The following is a 24,302-nucleotide window of genomic DNA, read 5'->3' as shown; positions in this document are numbered from 1 at the left end:
GGATCTGATGCCCTTATGAGGAGGACTGGGTGGTCGCGTCCTGGAACGCGTTGGCAAGTCCAAGGTGAGGCCTTGGTCCTACCAGATGGCCCAGGGAGGGACCATGGAGCCCTGGGCTGGAGTGGGAGGGGCAGGCAGCCCATAGGTAAGCAGTGGTCTCAACCCCTTGGATTCTGCTCTGCTGTGTCCCCCAGAGGCTACTGGATCTTGGCAATAGTACCTGCAGCATTGCTGAACCTCAGGGCCCCATCTCATCTCTGACCCCTTGTGTGACAAAGGCATGGCCTTGGCTGGCAGGGAGACAGAATAAGGAGACTCGCTTCCCATCTCATCTAATCAGGGCTCTCAGCAGACGTTAAAGGTCCCCCAAGACTGTGGGCAGACAGACGGTGACGGCCAGGAAGAAGGTCTCCAGGGGTCTGGTCTGCACTATCAGCCAGCACTAGAGGGGCAGTGTAGACGTCAAGGCCATCCCGTTCAGGGCAGAGGGGAAGCACAAGGGAGGGGGCAGATAACTGACGTGCTGAATGGCAGGGTCACGACTGGACAAGCCACACAGACTTACAAGCAGGTCACAGCTACTGCAGTACTGGAAGGAATCTGTGAGATGCTGTGAGATAAGGAAGACAGACTTGGAATTTTTTTAAGTTTTACAGATTTCGGTTGATATAGAAGACGACTTGAGCTCATTGTGTGACATGCCCACCCACACAGGCCACAGGCCCGGGCACGTGGTGCTGTGGTTCAGGTTGGTCTGAGTGTCGCCCAGCACTTCCCATATTGGAATTTAATCCCATTGTGAGGTGCTAAGAGGGTGGGAACTTAATCAGAGTATGGTGTTCAGAGACCTTTGGGAAGTGATGAGGTTCGGATGCAGGCATTAGGGTGGAGCCTCATGATTGAATCCTGGAAACGTTTGAAGAAGGGGCGAAGATGAAGGCAGACACATATGCACGCTCTCTGCCTCTTATCCTGTAATGCTCTGCATTGCCTTGGGACTCTGCCAGTAGGAAGGCCATCACCAGATGAGGCCCCTGAATGTCGCACTTCCAGAACCATAAGCCCAAATAAACTATTTTTCTTTGAAAAGTAGCCTGCCTCAGGTATTTCATTATAGTAATGGACAGCTGACTAATACAGAATGCATGAACGAAGGCTATGTTCGTAGAGCCAGAGTGGTGAGGGTTCCACCTACTGTATGCCATGCAGTCAAATGTGACATGTTTGGCTCCATCCTAGACCCAAACTCCTCAGTGAGCAACTGATAAGTTTAACTCTTAACCTGGAGGAGAGTGTCTAGAATAGCATGGAAATATGAAAAAGAAAGTTTGAATATTGATTGAAAGACACATAATAGCCAGGAAAAAAAAAAATCCTTAGGGAAGAATATGATAGTGATCCTCTTGAGGATTTTTGCACATAGGTCGGGATCATGTGGACGTATTCATTATTGAATCCAGAATGTCAGAATAGGAGCGCTGGCTGCCGTTGCACTGTTATGCTTTGCCCTAGATAGGAAAGAACTTCCAAGACTCGAGTGATCCCACATGAAGGGGGCCATGTCCACTTGTCTCCGTGAGCCAGTGAGCTCCAAATCGCGGGAAGCATCCTGCAGAGGCTGGTGGTGGCCAGCCAGCATGAGGACCCTGGTACAGGGCCATCCCAAGCTCCGGTGACTGGGGGTGCTCTTCCGCCCTGGGATCTGCTCTGCTTCGGGGACTCAGGCCATGATGAACAGCAGCTCCAAGCACTGGGTCCAGCACCCCGAACAGCACTTCAGAGAAGCAGGACCGGCAGCCGCCAGGTGGCATCACGTCTCTGTGTGTTCTATTTGCAGGGAAAGTCCTGGTCAGCAGCGAAATGGGCATCAGCCGGTCGGCAGTGCTGGTGGCGGCCTACCTGATGATCTTCCACAACATGGCCATCCTGGAGGCCTTGATGACCGTGCACAGGAAGCGGGCCATCTATCCCAACGACGGCTTCCTGAAGCAGCTGAGGGAGCTCAACGAGCAGCTGATGGAGGAGAGAGAGGAGGACTGCGGCCCAGAGGGAGCCGGCCAGGGCCAGGAGGCCCGGGGCACCCTGGGGGCGCGANGGCGGCCCCAGCCCGGGCGCCCGGCGCCGCTCGGACTCGGTGTCCACCGAGAGCACGTGGGACCTGTGGAACGAGAGGCTGCTGGAGATCGAGAGGGAGGCCGCGCGGGAGTTCCGCTCCAGGAGCAGGAGGGAGGAGGAGGCCGGGAGCACGGTGCCCGAGGATGACCAGCAGAGCGTGTGCTCCGAGGCCAGCTCCTTCTACAACTTCTGCAGCAGGAACAAGGACAAGCTCACTGCCCTGGAGAGGTGGAAGATCAAGAGAATCCAGTTTGGATTTCACAAGAAAGACCTAGGGGCGGGAGAGGGCAGCGGTGAGGCGCAGGGCCCCGAGGATGCCCCGGAGGAGAGGAACCCCCCGGACGTCAACCTGACGGCCTACCAGGCCTGGAAGCTGAGACACCAGAAGAAGGTGGGCAGCGAGAACAAGGAGGAGGTGATGGAGCTGAGCAAGGCGGAGGACGCCATCCTGGCCAAGAAGAGACAGCGGAGGCTGGAGCTGCTGGAGAGGAGTCGGCGGACGCTGGAGGAGAGCCAGTCCACCGCCAGCTGGGAGGTGGACGGCTCCGTGGCCAGCGGGAGCATCCCCCTGTCCGCCTTCTGCTCTGCAGCCTGCTCCGTCAGTGCTAATGGGGACACAGGGTCAGTACTGAGCGCCCAGAGCCACCACTCCCACCTGTCCCAGGCAGCCAGCAGCATCGGGGGATGCTCGGCCGCCAACCCCAGCACCCCCCTGCCCAGCCTGCCAGTGGGGCCTGGAGACACCATTTCCATCGCCAGCATCCAGAACTGGATTGCCAGCGTGGTCAGTGAGACCCTGGCTCAGAAGCAGGGTGAAATGCTGCTGCTGTCTCGCTCACCTTCCGTGGCAAGCATGAGGGCAGGGCCAGCCACCAGCTGCCTGGGGGACGACCAAGTCTCCATGCTCAGTGGACAGAGCAGCTCCCTTCTGGGTGACCGCCTGCTGGGTCAGAGCCAGGCAAGGCCCAGCTCCGACTCCCAGTCCATGCTGTCCTCCAGCACCTCACTGAGCTCCAGGGCCGAAGGGGCTGGGAGCAGGGTCAGGGGGACCAGCAAGCCCATCTACAGCCTCTTTGCTGACCATGTGGACCTAAAGGAGCTCGGCCGCAAGGAGAGGGAGATGCAGATGGAGCTGAGGGAGAAGATGTCTGAGTACAAAATGGAGAAGCTGGCCTCCGACAACAAACGCAGCTCCCTTTTCAAGAAGAAGAAGGTCAAGGAAGAGGATGACGGTGCTGGTGATAAGGATGGGGACACAGACAGCGCCATCGGGAGCTTCCGACTCTCTTCCCGCAGTAACTCCCAAAAGCCTGAAACGGACGCCTCTTCCTCCCTGGTGGTCTCTGACCGCGGTAGGAGAGGCAGCAGAAATGGCAAGGAGATGGACAGCAGCATCAATAAGTGGCTCAGTGGCCTCAGGACCGAGGAAGACTCTCCTCCCCAGAGTGACTGGTCTGGCAGCTCCAGGGAGAGGTACAGCAGATCTTCCCTGCACCGGGAAACCGAGTCCAAATCCTCCAGTTACAAGTTCTCCAAATCCCGGTCAGAGGAGCAGGACACCTCCTCCTACCACGACGTGGACGGCAGCTCTGTGAGGAGCACTTCCCGTTTCTCCTCGTCCTCCACCAGGGAGGGCAGAGAGACACACAAGTTCTCCAGGTCCACATTCAGTGAGACCTCCAGCTCCCGAGAGGAGAGCCCCGAGCCCTACTTCTTCCGCCGGACCCCTGAGCCCTCCGAAGGGGAAGAGTCCCCAGAGCCACGGCGCCGGGACTGGGCTAGGCCCAGGGACTGGGAGGACGTGGAAGAGTCATCCAAGTCGGACTTCTCTGAGTTCGGAGCCAAGAGGAAATTCACCCAGAGCTTCATGAGGTCTGAAGAGGAAGGCGAGAAAGAGAGGACAGAAAACAGAGAGGAGGGCAGGTTTGCCTCTGGGCGGAGGAGCCAGTATCGGAGAAGCACAGACAGAGAGGAAGAGGAGGAGATGGACGACGAAGCCATCATCGCCGCTTGGAGACGCCGGCAAGAGGAGACCAGGACTAAGCTGCAGAGGAGGAAGGAGGACTGAACAGGGCCTGGGCCACCTGCCGCTCAGCGGAGCACAGGGCTCAGGCACACCCTGCCACCCCCCCTCAGGGGCCGAGGATGCAGAGAGGATCTCTCCAACAGGCAGAGGGGCAGTGCCCGAGTGGAAGGACACCGGGTGCAGGGTGGGAGGAGAGGAGCCATGCTGGGCCAGCTCGGGCTGTTTTCTGTCGTCCAGGGCCCTCTGTGCTTTGGTGCTTATGTGTTGGACAGTGTGTGTCCTGGACTGGAGAGGAGAGCGTGAAAAGAATTGCAGTTTGTTGGAGAGTCCAGTGTACATCCAGGAAGGCCATGAAGGCAGGACTTGGTTCTGTTCAAGTGGTTTCATAACAAGTCCCAGGAAATCTGTCAGCAATGCCCAGCTCTGTTTAGTATCTTGGATCTCCATTAAATTGGTATGTTGTGAAATCTTCCTTCTGCACTCTGGTCACTTTAGCTCTTTAGATGTTAGGGGAAGCTCACTTCAGAAGTCACGGTGGGTTTTTATGGGCCAGCCTCACCTTGCTCCACAAAATCTGTGCCTCCAGGCAATGCCACCACCGTCTTGTCCTGTATAATAAAGGAAGATTTGGTCCAGGATGTAGGGCAGCTGAGAGGCCATTCCAGGACCCACCCCCACCTCGCCCGGGAGCAACAGAAGGAACTAGGGAAAGAGTGAGGTGAGTGTGTGAGCGGCAAGGTCTGGGGTACAGAGAGGGTCCCTTGGAATGACAGGAACACAAAACCAGCCCGAGGGAGACCAGAAAAGCCCCCAGTACCAGGTGGAGATGAGTTTTTATAAAACCTCGAGGCCATCCTTGCTTTCATTTCTTGAAGGCTGATTGGATAATGAGAGTGTACTTGGTCCTTCCTTGCCCTGTGGGTGGGCTGAGCTGGTGAGAAGTCTTTACCCTTGTCACCAAGACATTTCTGCCCCTAAGACACAGGTTGGTTTGCTGGAGCAAGCAGAGGACTTTGAACACCTTACAACCTCCACTAGTGGGCTGGTCTCCAGAGCTCCTGTGGGGCCTCGGACCCGGCCGGATTTGAACAGGCCTGTGCCATGCAGGGGTCTGAGATGTCTTGAGTGACCATGAAGCCCAGCCCAGGGACACAGCTGGCCACGACTTGATTATCGAGAGGGCAAGAGTAAGGAGGAATCCACCTGGGCAAACAGTAACTGGTGATCCTGGGATCCCTTTCTCTAAAACCTGAGCTGCCCGGGACCTGGAGACGAGGCAGCCTTCCTGCACGGATTGGCTCAGCATCACGTGCCTCATGGGCTCAAAGACGAAAATGCTAAGGGGAAGGGTGCCAGCGTGATGCCCGATCCCTGCACGGCACGCAGCTGCTGTCGGAGCTGCTGAGTTCATTTTCTGCCTCCCCCTCCCTGCACCCACAGCTCAGCTGCTGCGGCCCCATCTCCCCTCATGACGGACAGGAGCTTGGCGGGGCGTGGGAGGGGACTCAGTCTTCGTCCCATTCCCCCCATTCCCCCCTTTCCTTCTTCCTGTTCACCGTGGCTTCAGTGGGCTCCCCTGGGCCTGTGTACTCCCACTGTGTACAAAGGTGCCCTCCTGGCACCCTCCGCACCAAGAGGCTGCTCCCACCGGCCCTGGGCCTCCAGGAGCTCGGGGCTTCCTCTCCTTTGTGCTGTGGGGAGGCTTCTGACCCAGGCGTGAGCAGCTGGGCACCCACAGAAGGAGCATCTTCTGAAGGGAGGACTGAGGATATCATGGACGGAGCCAGTTAACCCAGGTGTCTGCCCAGGCCTCATTTTTAACATCACTCACACAACACACAGATGGGTCCCCGTCATGTCAAGGTAGAGGAGACACCTCACAACTCACTCCTGGTCCATTCCGACTCACTTCTCTGAATGTGGACCAAGCAGTTGAGGGGTGTGGATCTGAAGAGTCGCCAGTCTCCCTCCAGCCGGGATGTGCACTGCCCACTTGTGTTGAGTTTTTAGGCTATAGGGGCACCTGTAGACCAGCTGGCTTACCAGCAGGGGAAGCCAGAGAGGTCCTTTGCTGGCCTTGCTGGGGACCCTGCCACCCAGGGAGTCTGTCTGAGAATTCAAGACTCTGGATTCGCTTATTCCTCGAGTCCAGAGTCTGTTTTTGGAAACCACATCAATAACAATTGTATCTGATTTATGATGAACTTGAGGAAATATCTGGGATTGAACTGTTAGACTCCCAAGTGTGACTTGTGCATTTTACCTAACCGAGGGTGACAGCGGCAACTATAGTGGTGACCGAGGGGAGCTCTAGGTGGGACGTTTGCCGAGCACCAGAGGGAAGGGGTCAGAGGGAGAGAGTGGTCCCACCCTGGTGCTGAGGGACAAAGTGAGGGAGCTGTTTCCAGAGCCCCACAAGAGCCATGACCAAGGGAGAGGCGGCCCCTGACCACCTGGAGGTCAGGGAAATAAATGTCCCGACCCCTGTCCCCCCGTTGTGGTCTCATGTAGTGGCTCCCACCAGCCAAACCTGACTGAAGGCAGTAAGTGGAGGAGTCTGAGGAGGAACAAAAGTGGGTCTGGAGAGGCCGTGCCACCGCACAAAGGGTGACGCGCTGAGAGGAAAGGACATCTCGCAGCCCTTTCCAAGGACGTGTCTGGGATGAGGGAGACGCTCTGCACTGAACACAAAACCCACCCGCCCTAGGATCAGCACTGGGCACTGAGTTTCTGCCACATGGAATCAACTGTTGGAGACGCTGAGTTTGTTTTACAAGAAAACAAATAAGGAGAACAAATCTGAAGCTTGGCCTTGCTTTTCTTCATAGGCATCTGGTACTTCAACTCTCCTAACTTTCACCATGTCTGTGGTGCTACAATTAAGTAAGATGATTTTAATGTGCCGAGGCCGTTCATGGCACGCAGGAGAATTTAGTGGTTCCACGTTGCTCCATATAATTCTATAACAATGATCAGTTATAATTGTTATTATTATAGACATGGTGTGGTAAGTAGTTAAGAACACAGCTTTGTGATCTAATTGAAAAACTGCCAACACTTATACAAAGTGTTTACCGTGTTCCAGGCACTACACTGAGAGCTTTAGCATGGATTATTCACTTTGTGTCTACTGTTATCAACTTGATCTCTCCCCAATCCTATCCTTGATTATTATTAAGTTTTGAAGCACATGATGTACAAACACCGTGCCAGGCACTGGAAATTCAGCTAGAAATCAAGGCAGATCAAACCTGGCCTCAGGGAGCTGGCCGTCCTGTTACAGGAGACAGTGGACAAACAGGCCTTTAGAGATCTAGAACACTGTTCACGTCGGCCGGCCCGTGCATCGTGACTGTCCCCACTAGCAGGGAAGCTCCTGGGGAGAGGGTTAATCTGGGCTGGGTCTCCCACAGTTTGATACCAAGCCTTCTCTGGATGAAGACAGGAAATGCTCTGAAGGAAGTGACGGGGACAGGCATGGGGTGGCGTGGCTTTAGGCAGGTGACATGAAACCTGGACCAGTCAGGCCAGGGCCCAGGGGAAAGATTGCTCCCCAGGGGCAACCCCTGGGGACCCTGGGGCTCTGGGAGGAGGAGTGATGAACTACCTGGGCCACAGGGCTACTCCACGCCCAGCCTGAGGGAGTCCCCTGGAGTCTGACTTCAGGCCACGCACCTCACAGGGCAGGCAGCCTCTGAGGGTGCTTGGGAGGGTGCCTGTGCATCTAACCGAAAACACGGGCCAAGGGTCCGCTGGTTGACTCAGCAAGGATCCTGGGGCCCGAAGGAGGCAGCTTGTCTCTGCTGAGGCTCAGAGTGCCTGTCCGTCCGTCCTTCCTTCCTTCTCTCTCTGACGTGCTCGCTCTCTTTCTTCCCTATGGGTGAGCAAGACGGTTAGGTGTAATGGGAAGAGAATGTCACAGGAATCACAGTTGGAGGGGACTCCAGGCGAGACTCAAGTCCAGGGTGGACTGGTTCAGCCACCTGCTCGGGAGAATAGCCGCTTCTGCTCACCACTGGCCGTGGAGGGCCTCGCTGTCCGGGCCGGGGGACGCTGCAAGCTCTCCAGCACAGCCTGTCCTGACCCATGTCCTGCTCTCCAAGGCAGAGCAGAGACAGGGAGGAGGAGGAGACAGGGAGGAGGAGCTTGGCTCCAGAGGCCATGGGTAACAACTGTCCTGCCCTGCTCTGGGCCTCACGCCCAGGGGACTGCCAAGGGCCTCTGGAGGAACCCAGCCTTCCTCACAGGAACCCAGAGTGACTAAAAGCCCATTCACAGGCAGAAGGGCAGATAGCAGGCAGGACTCCCTGCCTTTTGTGGGACATTGAGACCATGTGGGTCATTTCAAAGACAACGCCAGTAATGTCCCGTAACCAGCCCCAGTGGCCCCAGAGAAGGGGCACAGCAAGAGAGACCCTCCTGGCACTGAAAAGCCCAATGATGACCACGTGGTAAGATTCACTCAGCTCCACTGCCCAGCATGGCAAGGCTGTGACATGGGTTCATGTCCCCACCTTACAGATGGAAGACTCCGATGAGAGGGGTGCTGTGTGCTGTGTTCCCAAATTCATATATTGAGAGCTCATCCCCAGTGCAGTAGTCAATAGCACCCAGAGGCAGGTCCTCCACAGGTGAGCAGGCCCTGAGGACCTGTCCTTGTGGATGGGATTATTGCCCGTGGGATGGTGCTTGCTCCCCATCCAGCCTCGCCTGCTGCGTCCTCCGTGAAATCGAGAGTCCTCCCCAGAGGCAGAATCTGCTGGCTCCTGGGTCACAGCCCCCGGAGCTGTGAGCAGCACAGGCTACTGTTGATAAATCACCCGGTCTATGTGGTTTTGTTACAGCAGCAGGAAGGGACTGGCAAGGGCTGAAGTCATGTCCCCAGGATCACAGGAGGGGGACGGCAAGAATCTGAGCCTAGACGTATCTGACTTTAAAACCACTTTTCTACCACACCATTTCGCCCAGGGAGAGGTTAACACTGTGATTGTAGAGAAATCTGGATGTGGAGGCAGGGCTGGGGCCGGTTGGCCACTCAGAAGACACGGTCCCCGAACAAAGCACGACTGGCCTTCCTCACTAATAAACAGCGCAGCGTGGGAAGATGACAAGCCCGCAGCCCCAGGGACTGCTCCAAACAGGAGCTGTACTTAGAGACGGGATGTTCAAAGAGGTTAAGATTTCCGTCTGCACTCTCTTCGCCGCTCCCGCTCCCGGGAGAGAAGCAATATTTGTGCGTCTTTCAGACAGCTCTCTCTCTTTTAAAGCTGCCAGCACAGGTGCAAGGTAGCTCTCCATCTATTACAAAGGCTTCCGCGGGCGGCAGGGAGTAGGAGGGGCTTCAGCAGGGCTGACACAGGACACAGATGTTCTGCGTGTGTGTGTGTGTGTGTGTGTGTGTCCACATGTGTGTATGTGTGTGCATGTGTGTGTGTGTGTGTGCGTGCACATGTGTGTATGTGTGTGCATGTGTGCATGCATGTGTGTGTGTGTGTATAGACAAAGAGAAATGTTAGGACAGTCTTCATCCCCCAGCGTGGCTGCCTGTTGGATAGTAGTGGAGTCAGGAAGAATGAGGATCTCAGGCAAGGCCAAAATTTAGACAATTAGGTCTGAAAACCAGCCTATCAATAGACATGCACTAAAATATATTTTATTCATAAACAAACAAGAAGTAATTTTAAACCAGCCGTAGAAGACCTCCCTCATCAGCCTCTCCATCCCCTTCTGTCCCAGGGTCAAGCCAAAGAAATGCAAATTCTGAGCCTGGGCCTGTCTTCCTCTGAGGACTTTGCTTGCAAATCTAGCGGGTTCTTCAACAGAGGAGGGCGCTAGGAGCCCAGAGGCCCTGGGCTTGAAATCCCAGCGAGGCTCTTCCTTTTGAGTTAAAGCCCTGGCCACCGCTAAAATGGCAGTGGATTTGGGATCACCTGGTAGCATGCGTTAGCCAGGTTCCTTTGGGATGACAAGGACACGCAGAAAGTGAGTTACAAGGAGGAAAGTGGAGGGTCTGGAGCCTGTGACTTGTGGAAGAATGACAAGGACAGCCGGGGCCTTGCAGGTCAGGACAGGGCTCCAACCCCCCCTCTCCTTCCTTTGTTTCAACCTTCTGGGTCTGCAGGGCCTGGGGGGGTCACAGGACAGCACCCAGCTCCCTTTCCTCATCCTGGCCCTCCAGTGCCAGGAGCAGCCCATTTCTCAAGTCCCAATGTCAGCTGATGAACCACGGTGATGGAGGCTTCCGATTGGATCAGAGAGTGAGCAGCTGTCGGTGAGAATGGTCACTGGGCCCTTTTCTCAACACGACTGCAAACTGATGATTATTAAAGTTGCAGGTACCACAATAATAAACACCTTTACTGCTCTGTAATAATGACCTGACCTGGGCACCCAGGCCTGGCCTGGAAGTTCTCACTGACGACTCAGCTGCAGACCGAGTTCTGTCCAGACGAATGCCCTCCTGACCCCACAGGAGGCTAGCAGTGGTACCAAAAGAGGACACAGGAGGCGGGCAGTGCGACGGCACCGAGATCCTTCAAGACGTCCTTCCTGCTAGCCTGGAGATGCTATTGTGCCAACTCGTGCACCTACTTGCGGAGGGGGACTAGGACCCCGTGTTGGTGCCATTCCAACAGAGGCAGGGAAAAGTCAAGACGACCACAGAGTTAAAACGCTATCAGACATGACACTCTCATGCTTCTTGTTCTTAAATAAAATTATGCTAGTCTACACCTAAGTTTTATGTCAATGTTCAGGAATTCCTTCCTGGACTTGCCCAGGGCTCCTTAGCTACATTGGTTGTACCCCCAGCTATACCTGTGTTTTTCCATAAACTCTCTCAGTCTACGTGCCTCTGCTTTGTGACCCTATGTAACGTCCGTAGCCACAGTTGCCACAAGCAAAGGCGGAATCTTAGTCATCTAGGCTGTCAGAGTGGCCTGACCGGAGCCGACACCTCCCGCACCCCCACAGCCTCACAGTTACCAAACGCTCCGCAGGCGCAGAGTGGAGTGTGGAAGAACTCAGGCCTCTCTGCCATCCCCAGGTCCCCAGATCAAGGGCTACCACCATAAATAAACCTGGACATATAGTTTTTAATTGGTCAATAATCTTGATGCTCCCTGGTTGGCTGTCCAGATCATATCTGGGGTTATTTCCTGCTGCTTGTTCGTTTGTTTTCTCTGGAGGAAGGTATGTATTTGATTTGTGAGCATCTGTACTTCCTGGGAAGTTTGTCTCATTTGGTTTTAAGTTCTCCATAGGTGTCCTCCGATTTTTCATGCATGCCACAAACATTAAGACCTCTTGGTTGAGAATATTCACGTCAAGTGCGAATGGCCTTTGAGTGATCCACCGTGAGCGGGCTTGATTCAGCGGTGGTACTGGATGCTCGGGAACCTAAGATGGACAGAGAGCCTGGAGCCCCTGGTGCTGTTCTGCAGCCAGCTGCCCTGCTCCAGTGCCCAGAGGAGAGGTCTGTGTCCATCACAGACCGTCATGATCTCCTTGTTGAATTTCAGGAGGCTGCAGCCAAGGGTGCTGGTGCCATCAGTAACTCCTACAGCCTTCCGCTTCACTGCGTAGAGCTCTGTTTAAAAGGGGTTGATTTATCTGCTCTGAAAAACACACAGAAGAATAGGAAACTTCTCCTATCATCAAAAGGGTTTCCTGTAAGACATACAGTTTCCGGTTGGAAAAGACAAAACTAACACTGATAATCAGTTGGATCAACCAGAGAATACAGATACTGAAATGTGAGCTGCAGTGGCACACCTTTTACCTTTTTCCGTAATCTTGACTTTCTCCCCTCCAAAAAAGAGAAGAAAGAAAATTTCACGGAAACCCACCCAGAACATACAGAAAAACACAAAAAGACATAAAAACTACCTGTAATTACACCGCTGGGCGATGACCACAATCGACATTTTTTGAGGAATATAAAATCTTACTTTTTGAGATCATAAAGGCTATTTTAAAAGTGAATTTCACTTAACATTTTACCATATAAGACATCTCCTTGCAACATGAATTTTTGTAACTTTATAGTGCTTGATCTTTTGGCTAGGACTAAATTATTCTATCATCTCTATTACTGAGCGATGATCTCTTCTGGGTTTCTGTTATAAACAACAATGAGATGAATCGCATGGTTGTGTGTCTGCCCAATCATTTCTTCAGCATAAATCCAGATGAAGTTACTATCTCAGTGTACATATACTTTAAAATAAGAACAAAAACGTCTTCGACGTGAGGCCAAATTGCTTTCCATAAAGTGTGCGTAAATTCCATATCCGCAACAGTGCCGATCCCCCTGCTCCCGCTCGGGCCTGGTCGGAGACGGGCTCATCTTGGCCACCGTGATAATGCTAATGGTGGCTAAGGTTATGAAATGCCTGCCAGGTGCCAGGCTCCGTCTGGTGCTTCCCTAACAGCTGGTGTGAGCCTACATCCCCCACGAGCCACCTGGGTTGGACCTTGGCCCAGACCACTGTTTGCTGCTTTCAAAGAAACTAAACCCCCAATAAAATTTTGAATCCCTCGGCTCTGATAATGCTCATGTTAAAACCACTCTGGTCATCAAAACGATGCACATGCAAGACAAGGACGTCTGTGACCCGGGTGAAGACTTGAATCTTGCCCCGATGCTGGAGTGTTTTCTTGGGACAGCATTCTGTGGTTTGGGAATCAGTGTACATACGGGCCACAGGGGATGTTTGGCAAGTGCTCCTTCCTCTTCTTGGAGGATGAGTGCGTAAGGGATTAGTATTAATCCTTCTTTCAACATTTGGTTCAATCCAGCAGGGAAGCCGCCTGGGCCTGGACTTTTCTTTGTGGGGAAGTGTTAAAGAGCAGTCAGCCCACCTTAACAGGTCGATTCAGGTTTCCGTTTCTTCTTGAGTCAGTAGTTGCATCTGTCCATTCCTTCAGGTGATTCATCGCGTCACACAGCCGTTCACAAAATTCCTTATGGGCCTTTCTTATCCCATGAGGGTGGCGATGATGTCTTTCTGTTCTCTCTCTTTTTTCCTGGTCCATCTGGTTAAAGTTTTGCCACTCTTGTTGATTTTTTAAGACAAGCTTTTGAAGACTGACTCTTGTCTTGTGTTCCATTTCGATCTTTCTTCTCCCATCTTATTTCCTCCCTTGTCCCTGCTGCCTGTGTTCTACACGATTCTGTTTAAACTTTACTTCTTTCTCTTCCTCAAACTGAACAACAATCATTGTCCCACTTTCCAGCTCACTGATTCTTTCTTCTACCTGCTCAAATCTGTCACTGAATCCCTCTGATGATTTTTATTTATCTCAATTATTGCACTTTTCAACTTGAGAATTTCTTATTTATTTCTTTTCAGGGTGCAGTCTCTTTACTGATATTTCCGTTTTGTTCATACTTCATTTTCTTGATTGGGTGTCTTCAAAATAGTTGTTTTGAAGTTTTTGTCTAGGAGATCTGCCATCAGATCTTTTTCTGACACTGGCAGCCTAGGAACAGTTTCTCTTGGTTTGTTTTTTTCCTTAAATGAGTGGGATTTTTTTTTTCTTTATCTTTTTTATTTTTATTTTTTCCAATAATCATGGCTAAGAATGCCTTGTGATTTTTTTTTTTTAACTAAATGTTTGAATCTGATAATGTAGTAACCCTGGAAACGAGCCCCTCCCTTTCCTTGAAGAGTGCTATTTTTTGTTATTGTTACTTTAGGCTCTTTGTGACGAGGATCAGCCTAAGGTGTGAACTTGAGCTCTTCTCAGTCTTGTCCCGGCCACACCTGGTCACTTTCTAATTTCCCCCACACGTACAGTTGCCGTGAACACCTTAGTCTTTAGCATCTGACTCAAGAAGAAAAAAGAGGGAAGGAAGCCTGGGTTCTGGTCTCTGGATCCTCGGAGAATCCCTTCAGGGGACAGGGAGGCTTGCTCCAGAGTGAGATGTGGCAGTGAGGGGGACCCATGCCTCTGGGTCAGCATCAGCCATCTGTTGGAGCCCAGGCCCCTGCGCTGAATGAAGGACAGGACCCATAAGCTGCAGGCAAACTGCTCGGGGACATGTGGACACCTGGTGGACACCTGCCTGCCATGGACCGGGGTGGGAGGATGGTAGCTACCTCTCTGCTAAGAGCTGAAATGGACCAATATTAACTGCAGTTTCCTGCCCAAGCCTCCCCAGAAGTCAAAAGCCTTCCACATACTGGACTTCCAAAATAGTTCCACAGGATAGATTCTGCCAGCGTGTTTCTTGTCTAGCTGAGGACACAGATTCCTACTCTGCCATCTTCCCAGAATCCCCCCACCCCCAGTGCCTGTTGCTGAAATCTGCACGTCTGTGCTGACTTTGCACTACAGAAGTAGAGGTGGGTGATTCTGACACAAACTACACACTCTGTGAAACCAAGCGAGCTATGAGCAGTCTCAGGACATGTCTAAAGCCAACCAAACTCAGCGTTTCTCAGTCAGAAGCCACCAGAGAGCTCACACTGGATGCTGCTCACCCCGGAGCACACACAAAACACAGAAAGCCACACTTCCAAGTGTCTGTGGCATACGGCTGAGTTAAACAATTAATGTAAACCCAACAACACCAAGAGGAAAATGTAAATTCATGTGCATTTTTTGAGATGAACCACCAGATGGTGTCCCCCTTGACTGCAGTGGTTGGTCAGGCTGTGACCCAGACTCCGAGGAGAAGGCCTTTCTCCCCACCAGCTTGGCCGGCCGCTGTGGAGTGGTGCGGCGTGGGACACCTTCTGTGAGTATAGTGAGTGTGTGGTGTATGAAGTTCCAGTTCCTCTGTTCAGCCCCTACGAGGCGGGCCCAAGAGCATGGGCTAGCCCAGTGAGGTGGGCGCAGACACTGGCAGCCTAGATAATCTCCTCAAGTGCCCAGTAGAAACCATGAGAAGAGGCCGCTCCCACCCTGAGGGGCAGTGGAGAGTGGCAGGCCAAGGGAGGGACAGGATCCCCGCAGGGTGCAGGCCTGTGGCTTCTAGCTTGCAAATGTGTCCCGTGCACTTTAACCAAATCTGGAGCAGCCCCCTCCTCTCCTCCCGGAGGCCCACGGGAAGGGTTGCTTCTCTGAGCTCATCCCAGCCCAGCTCCCTCCTCCTCCATAGTCACTGATCTCTGGATTAAAGAGTGTGTGCAAAGGAGGATGAAAACCTCCTTAATGAGTCACGAGGGTCTGCTTTTCCTCTCCCTCTCCTAGGGTGACACTGTCTTCCCAGCCACACGGAGTCTCAGTGGACCTTTCAGAGCAAGGCCAGCGCAGGCTCACAGTCTGTGTGTCTCGGTGTGCATGGCGCGCCTAAGGGGAGAGCCTACGGGGAGAGCGTGACACTTTCTCAGTGTTTACTCAGTCACCCAGGAAGGAGTGGACGCTGCATTCCAGGGGGACGGGTGCTCGGGTGCTTGCCAGCCCATGTCTCCCCCAGCCCCAGCACAGCTTCTCTCCAGAGACCCGGGTGGCTGATCTCTCATCTGACCCGGGCTCTGTCGAGGTCCAATCCTATTTCCACACCATGGCTGAGATTGCTGGTTATCTATGTTTTTAGTAACATGATTCTGATTTGGGCAAGAGGGGAGCAGTAATATGCCCAATGGAAAGACTGCCTTTCCCAGCTTCTCTTACAGAGACCGAGTACTCTCTGACCAACTTCTAGATCCTCATACACAGGGCTTCCAGGGGAAAACCTTACAGGGAGTGTTGAAGCAACTGAGGGGCCCCTTAGGCCTTCCCTCTTCCTCTTCCTCCTTCCAGAACAATGGACTCAATGGCGGGAAATGCAATGTCTAACTTGTGACCCTGCAGTGGCCTTGAGAACAGGAGCCACAGAGGAAGATGGCTTATTGGAGGGGGCGCATCATGACCCCGCAGAGCCAGCTAACGGTGTCGATTGTCCATATCCAAAATTCGTTTACAAAAGAGAAAAATAAACGTCCATCTTCTTAGAGCCGCCATTGTTCCAGGGCCAGTTGTGAACAGTGGAATGCAGCTCCCAGTGCCCCGTGTGCCAGGCATGAAGTCCCAGGAGAGGCCAGTTAAGTGCATCTCCCATGAAACAATCTGCGGTCCTGATTCCTACACCCATCTTGGGCAAGTCTGGTTAATAGGAAATACGCTACCAAAGACGTCTGTGCCCAGAAAACTGCAGGCTGAACTTGGGGTCTTCCCCAGCAGGGAGAATGAGATAAGAGGTTTTCACGCAGGAAAGCCATAAAGGAAACAGTCCTGATATTGGGATCAGCTTTTAACTAAGGGAAAGTGTAGCTTGGAGAAAAACAGAGTCCTTCGTAAAGGTAGGCGGCCCTGACTGCTAAGGCAGGAAACATGCCTGCATTTCCCAAGCAGATCCCAACCGCCATCCTCCATCCCACCACGCCCTCCACGCCCAGACGGGCACCCGTGAGCACAGTCCTCCACGTGCCCTGTCTCAGGGTGGCAGTGCGGTGGCTTTCCCAGTTGGAAGCAGGTCTCCTTAGTGGCCTGGGCTTTCCTGGAGGCAGCCCTGCCAGCTCTGACTGTTCAGTTCTAGGACCCCACGGATGTCACACCCGACCCTCGCACAGCAGGCAATGGCTGGGACTAAGACACCAAACTGAGAGGGACTGGGCGGGCTAAGGACGGGGTGGGAAAGGACAAGAAAATGATATTTAAGGAGAAATGCAGGTGATTTCGAGGCAGAATCTGTGTTGATACCTGATGGAAGGTAAGGGGGATATTCTACGGCTGAAGCCCACGAAAATCAGTGGTCACTTTAAAAGAGACAAGGAGGGAGGTGGAGTCCTAATGGGAGTTGAAAGGGCTCTGATGACCAGCTCTGAGCCACAGTTTGCCCAGCTGTGTCACCTGATGGCCATTTCTCTCTGAATGACCCCCCTGGGGGCCAGCTGCCCACTCTCTCTGGCCATGCTCCTGACATGGCTTCCTGGTGTCTCGGGAGAGGGGCCAGTCTATTCAAGAATGCCTGGATCCCGAGGACAGGAGAGCCAAGCCCAGGTGACACAGTCAGTGGCCACCTTGAGGTCCCCTTCCAGCCATGGCCTGTCCACACCGACCCCAGAGAAACCACACACTCAAAATAGAATCGCTGAACTCATCTTAGCTGCGGGGGGGCTGGGTGCTGCGTGGGCTCCTTCGTGGCCCGGCCCACTCTGAGGCCTGTCTATTATCGCCCCTGTTTTACAGTTGACAACACACACTCGGGGCGAGATCCCACTTCAAAGTGGTGGCTCTGACTCACACCGAGTAGCCACGGAGCCGACTCCAGCCAGCGTACTATTCACTCACCACTATGAAACACAGAAATGGGAAAGGAAGAGAACAAACTCACCCTGGCAGCACCACAGGGATGACCGTTTGCTTCCTGCCCACCGCCCCCTCGACTGCAAGCCACACCTGCGGGCCGTGGTGCCAGTGCCTGTCCCTGGGGGAAGCCAGCTGTCTCCTCCTCCCTGCAAGCGAGGCCCGTCTCCAGCAACGGCTGGCAATTTCTCAGTCAAGTCTGTGTCCCCCACCCACCCCGCCACTCCCCTCTCCGAGGGGTTTCTGGACCTGTCCCCAGGCCTGACCCTCTCCCTGTTCATGATGCCTGCCCTCTCTCAGATGGTGCGGCTAGCCTGACCTCAGTAATTGACTGTACTAGGCTCCTCCCCCAGGTGACAGTTGCTCAGTACACTGGCACTGGTGACAGATATGGTTGTCTCTAGCCAAGAGGCCCCAAGTGGAGACGTGCTGGGCCGGGCCAGGCCTGTGGGGTTCTCCTAGGCACAGAGCCCCTCCAGGGCTTCTTCATGGTGGGGTGCAGCATGCTGACCACGAGACCGCCAGGTGGACTGTGCCCGGAGCAGAGGGGCCAGGTGGTGGGAGGTGGAGGAGAGACGCTCCACACTCTACGCAGCGGCACAGGGATTCTTAGGAGATCTCAGCCGCAAGGGCAGTTCACCTCAGAGCTGTCCTTTCCTGCCCTAAAGCCTAGGCTGACCACAAAGCTCCTTCCAGCTCCCAGGGCAGAGAAAGAAGGAGCAGCACCTGACGCTGGAGGGTGCAGAGACAGTCTAGTGAAGCCAGCCCTTGTCCCCGAGCTGCAGAGAGGTGGCCCCGCACCAGGGGAGACACCTGCTCCCCACAGCACCTCAGCCTGAACCCCCAGCACCCACCACCGCAGGACCTCCACTTCCCCGGAAGCCAGGTTGCCGCGAGTCCCCAGAAAACAAAGTGGGGCCGGCCGGAGTGCAAGTGTCGCCTCGGAGTTGACCAATAGCCCTGGCACTTTTCCAACTCTAATCAGCACAAATCTGAATCGCTGGCGTTGGCCCGAGGGCTGTATAAACCCCCGACTGGCACGCTCGTGTGGCAGCACTGTGTGGAAGCTCTTCGGGGCTTCACTCTGGGATGGCCCTACTGCTTTCCCTCTGCCCACGCTTAGTCCTGCGAGTTCCAGTCTTCACATTTGCAAGATAAGAAAAAACCCAGGGAGAAGTGGGTGGTCAGCCCTCTGGAGGCTGTTGCAACGCCGGGTGGGCAGGGGCACCGCCTGCCACACACCACCCTCCGGCAGTGGAGAGGAATCCCTGGCAGGATCCCTGGCTGTGATCAGCTAACACTAAAGCCTTCTGCAGCCCCAGCCAGCAGGAGTGCAGCATCAGTCCGGTCCCACCAGGATCACGACCCCTCAGGCAATCCTTTGCTTCTCTGAGAAGTATTCACAGTGTCCACATTACCATCTGGAAGCGAGATTCTGTACATAGCCTAACTACACACATAACTGCCACTATTGTAAGTCCTGCTGTAACATGAAGAAACAACAAAGGAAAATGACGGTCAGTGAGATCCACCTTCGTAGGTGACGACGAGTTCTAAGGCTTCAGTGCCCAGGGAGCCCAGAGGACAAGGTGGAGTCACCTGCTTGCCCTTTCACTTAAAGTCATGATGGTGCAAGGGCGGCGAGTGCGGGCTGACAGAGTCAGGGTTAAATGGGTGACTCAGTGTTCCAGAAGCGTAGCTGTCAGAGACATGTGCTTCCAAAATCCTGAACGACTCTTGAAAAATTCTCAACAAAACAGAATACTCCCCTCTCTGGAGTCACATGGTGGTCATGATACTAGAAAATCTAAGCTGTTAAAACCACACCAAATGTGTTCTGTTCCCAAGTAAAGCAGAGTCGCAGTCACCCGCAGGGTTTCACTGACCCGTCTCCAAGGCAGGGGGGGCGCAGAACAGTTGGGGGGTTACCCAGTGCACTTCAAGCAGAGGAGCACCCTTGGTCCCCTTTCCCTCCCATCACCGTGATGACAGTCTGGTGCTTAGATGCTCCCCTACCTTTCCCAGACTGTGGGAAGACCCCACTGAGAATCAATGCCCCAGGCGAGCCCGGGAGGCCTGTCGCTTGGGCTCTGTGGGGTGGAGAGCTCGGCAGCACCGAGCGGGCGGCTGCGCACCAGGGCCGGTGGGTGGCCCAGGAGTTAAGTGCTTGCCCTCCAAGTAGGGATTCACAGATCATCTCAAGAGCGGGGAGTGGCTGCAACTACAGAAGATTGAGCCCCAGCCTGACCGACAATGGTAACACACCCAAAGGAGTTCTGGTAAACTTGATGAAAATCAGTTTATCAGAAATCAGTTTGCGGGCTAGGGGTGTGGCTCAGTGGTAGAGCACTTGCCTCGCATGTGTGAGGCACTGGGTTCGATTCTCAGCACCACATATAAATAAATGAATAAAATAAAGGTCATCCACATCTAAAAAAATTTCAAGAAAAAAGATCAACTTGCCAAAAGTCAAGTCACTAAATGATCAGCTTGCCAAGAGCCAATGTGTCAAAAATTAATTCACTTCATTAGAAAGATTGCTTCACCACAAATAGGCCAAACTGGTGCCTTAAACCCGGTCTTGTCTGACTCCACACTCCCTGGGGTGTCTCCCCCAGTCACCCTCCTCCAGAGAGAGAATTGCAGGCCCAGGGTCAGGAGTACCTGGTCACCTTGGCAGACATAATCTCAGTGTGTCTGAATAGACGGGCCTCCTTGTTTTTACATCCTTATTTTATGAGCTTCATAAGTGCAGGTCAGTGTCACTGAGCCTGATCACCCCTAGGACCCTGGGAAGATTGATTTTCACAGCATTGGTGCTTCATGACCAGACCCGGGTCCATTCTGACCACTCTGTGGGTTCTGCACCTTCATTTATGTTTCTATAATCTACAAAAGCGTAGTGGAGGGAGGGGGACCTCAAAAGTGTGGGCACAGAGAATAAAGTGTGTTTTTTTTTTGTGTGTGTGTGTGTGTGTATTAGGTAGTGATAGCCTGGGTATCCAAGGCCATGTCCACCTGCAGCTCTAAGGCAGGTCAGTTAGCAGACTGTGCACTGCCAACATGTGGCGGACACAAGCTCAGTTCCACACCTGCTGCCACTTCACGATGGCCAGTGACCTCTGTTGCTGGGAGCCATCCATGAACTGTGCATGAGCAAAAAGGACGTGGAAGCCATTGGGCAGGAAAGTCTGGAATCGAGAACTCACCACAGCAACCCTGCTGCTCGAGATGTGACTTCCTGCCTGGCTCTGTCTAAGTTCAGCACCGGAGATGGCACGAGACCCCTGGAGCCACACAGCCACACAGCCTCTCGGAGACGGATGTGGCTTTCCAACATGCCAATCAACCTGTGTGCTGAAGACCCCTGCCACACGGAGAAGCAAGACTCCTCCCGAGGAAACCTTATCCTGCCTTGGTGAGCTCCCCCTTGGATGAAGGATCGAGCCATTGTTTAACGGCTCAGTTCCAGCTCCTAGCAGGACGGGGAGACCCATCAGGGCCTCCTCTGCTCCTTCAGTCTAGTTTCTGGCTCTGGCTCATTTCTTACTAATTATTTCAGACTTTCTTTTTCTCAGGCAGCTCACACCTGCTGAGCAGAAGACTCCCCTCCCTGCTCCTCCACTGCAGCCAGAGCTCGGCAGGCCTGGCTCTCCTGCAGCCCTGCCGGCCTCCCCGTTGCTGTCCCTAGCTGGGACATTCTGTGCAAAGCCAGGGTGACGGGAATCTTCTTTTCTCCTGTGTGTCACTCTGCCTCTTGTTTCTTTCTTTCTTTCTTTTTTTTTTTAAATTTTTTTTTGAGAGAGAGAGAGAGAGAGAATTTTTCAATATTTATTTTTTAGTTTTGGCGGACACAACATCTTTGTTTGTATGTGGTGCTGAGGATCGAACCGGGCCGCACGCATGCCAGGCGAGCACACTACTGCTAGAGCCACATCCCCAGCCCTGCCTCTTGTTTCTGAAACGTTCTCAGACACAGGAACGCAGGCTCAGGACAAGGGAGTGACCGTGCAGAACTGGACAAGGGAGTGACCGTGCAGAACTGGAACGTAGTGGCTCAGGGTGCAGCAGAATCCAGAAGTGATGCTGAAGCAGCCAAAGACAGACCTTAAGCACCCTAGTGGTGATGGGCCTTGGTGACCCTGACCTGTCCTGCTCGATCTGGAGGGGTTTGAAATTGGGGGTTCCATGAGTCCACATGGAAAACAGGTTATTCTCATAAACAGAAAAAATTGTGGCATTCAAACCATCGTTATAACAAAAGAATACATTAATTTATTTATTTCAATGCTAATGGTAAAGTATACAAACTGCCACCAGGTCAGAGGTCCCAATAGCATGGCTATGATCATCCTCAATCGTATTGCTGTCGGGCTGGGGCTGGGGCTCAGAGGTGGAGCACTTGCCTAGCATGTGTGAGGCACTGGGCTCTATGCTCAGCACCACATACAAAAATAACAGATAAAATCATCTTGCATCTCCATCAAGTCACCAGTGGACATGGAGAGACATTAGATAGAACTGGACCCCAGCGCTACCCTGAGTGGGCGGATCAGGAAAGGGCTTCCTCTCCTGCGCCCCCTGCCCCACACCTGCAGAACAGGAGCTCAGTGGGGCTCAGTCCCACTTGGGCCTGTCCCAGGTGCCATTTCCAGCATCACGGACGGACGTGCCACCTCTCCCTCTCTCGTCCTGGGTCTGAGTGGTCGTGGCGTATGTCCGCATGCTCTCCAGGGCTTCCCACCAACCTGAGAAGCACTGGCCCACCCTGGGCTTCACCTGGAAACCGAAAGCATCTCCCCTGATTCTGTGCCACGGCTTCGGGAAGCAGAGAGCCTCTGAGCAGCCTGGAATCTCACTTCCCGGCGTCACTCCAGACGGACCCTGGGAGGACATCTGAGCCCTGCAGGAGGCCCCAGTTCCCACTCTGCAGCCTCCTCTAATCTATTTCCGCATCCGCGTCCTGTTCCAGTGAAATCTTCCTTTTACTCCACGTCCCTCTCTGCCTCCCTCTCAGTGTCACCTTTCCTTCAAACTAAGTTAGGAGACGGACTCTGCTGTTTATGGCTGACCTTATCCGGTGCTTTGTACGGTATGCTAAAGGGTTCCTCTCCACCCTGGCCACCGGATTTTAAAATTAATTTTAAAAGAGAACGAACGCGATTTCTGAGGCTGTCCTTCCTAGAAGGACATCTTTTATTCCCTCTGCAGAGTGTGAGCTGGGGACTGGTCCACAGAAGAGAATCTCTCTGTGCCTCTGTTCTGCCTTATTCCTGGGGGTGTTTGGGGGATGGGTGGCTTGCTGCAGAACTAATTGAGGGGAGCCTCCTCCTCCTCTGCCTGAGCTCAGCGTACAGCACCATCGGGTGGCAGGATTTCCTGAACCAGCAGCGGCTCCACACGAACACGTCGCCTCAGGCCAAGCCTGCCACCTTGACGGGCACCTTTGTCAGTGTCTAGCGTCCTGTGCGCACTGTGATACCCTGTCCTCAGGGATTGAAGAGAAACAGAGGCTCGCCCCCACCACACACACTCACACTCACACACTCACACAGAATCTGACAGGAGAGGGCCTTCCAGAAGTCGATCCTTGCATTGCTGCCCAAGCCTGGACCTCTTCCTTGGGGACGGAAGGACAAAAGAGGGAGGTATCTGACAGTTCTCCTCTGAGTTTAGGGCCGGCTGGTCCCCACCCTGCTCTGCCAGGGGCCTAGGACCAGGGCAGAGGGAAGCGGCCCGAGGAGAGCAGCCGGCTGGGGGCGCGGGGAGGAAAGCGAGCCTTCACTCCCCTGCTTAGAGCCCACGAGGGAGCAGTGGACGGTGCTGGTCTCCAGGTTCCGTTGGGGACCCCCATGCCCTACAGGACAGGGCCTGGACTGCCTGAGTCTGATCTGAGGACCTTTGTTGACAGGTGGAGGTCCTGGCAGTGTCTGCTGGGTCCCACACTCCTGTCGCTGGAGGCTGGCCTGTGGTGTGTGACCTGCGCTCGGCTGGTCACCCCTCGGGCCTTCCTTCTCCCCTTCTCCCCAATCTCACGTGGTGGGTCAAGGCCAGGGAGGCGATCACTCCAACAACCCGCCACACAGCACGCAACGTGGAGGCAGACCACCCACGGTCATGGACCTCTGATTCTACCTGATGGCCCTGGCCATTCAGGATGCAGGCAAGGTACCTACACTCAGAAGACCCCCCCCCGGAAGCCACCACTGTGAAATATGTGACAGGATGAATATTGGTATCCGACTGAATTTTTAAAAGAAATACTTTAGCTGGAGTCCAACCACCCAGTGCTCTTACTTAATTAGGACTGTAAACTACAAAGAAAAGAAAAAATAACATAGATGTTAAAAATAATAACTATTTATTGTGTCTCTTTATATAATATTTACCCCAACCCTAAGGAAACTGCAAGGGTCAAAGAGGGTAAATAACCAGGCTGAGGTCAGACCGCCTTCTACAAGAGGCAGGTCAAAATCAAGGTCACAGTTTCCACGCTCTACACAGGTGTGCTGGACTGATCTTGTTTATTTTTAAATTATCATTCTTTTTTATAGCTTTATGTTATTCATTTGTTTTTATGTGGTGCTAAGAATCGAACCCGCGGCCTCACACGCGCTAGGCGAGCGCTCTCCGCTGAGCCGCAGCCCAGCCCTATTATTATTAATAATCCTAGCTCCAGTGGTGAGTAAGAACTTCTCCTCCACTCAGGTGGTTATCAGAGCTGACCACATATTTTCAGATGACCACCCCTGGACAGGGAGGAGGACCACTTCCTGCCCCAGCTGGGAGGACAGACAGAGACACTGTGATTAATTCAGGCCAGTGTGTTGAGTGGAAGAGATGGAAGTGGTACCACGTGTGTCAC

At 53.6% G+C, this 24,302-nt stretch overlaps 1 protein-coding gene across 1 annotated transcript in view; it reads left to right on the top strand.

The window, feature by feature from the left end:
- Styxl2 (serine/threonine/tyrosine interacting like 2) overlaps nt 1-13,166 on the top strand; it is a 36,776-nt gene extending 23,610 nt beyond the window's left edge. Inside the window, 2 exon segments of the mRNA XM_015491891.2 lie at nt 1,838-2,097; nt 2,099-13,166. Coding sequence (XP_015347377.1) covers nt 1,838-2,097; nt 2,099-4,183 — 2,345 coding nt within the window. The 3' untranslated portion in view covers nt 4,184-13,166.
- Nucleotides 13,167-24,302: the final 11,136 nt, after the last annotated feature.

The sequence above is a fragment of the Marmota marmota genome, unplaced genomic scaffold (genome assembly GCF_001458135.2).
Source record: "Marmota marmota marmota unplaced genomic scaffold, marMar, whole genome shotgun sequence".
In the NCBI taxonomy this organism is placed as follows: Eukaryota; Metazoa; Chordata; class Mammalia; order Rodentia; family Sciuridae; genus Marmota; species Marmota marmota.
The sequence above is the reverse complement of the archived record's forward strand: the minus strand, read 5'-3'. Positions and strand labels throughout refer to the sequence as shown.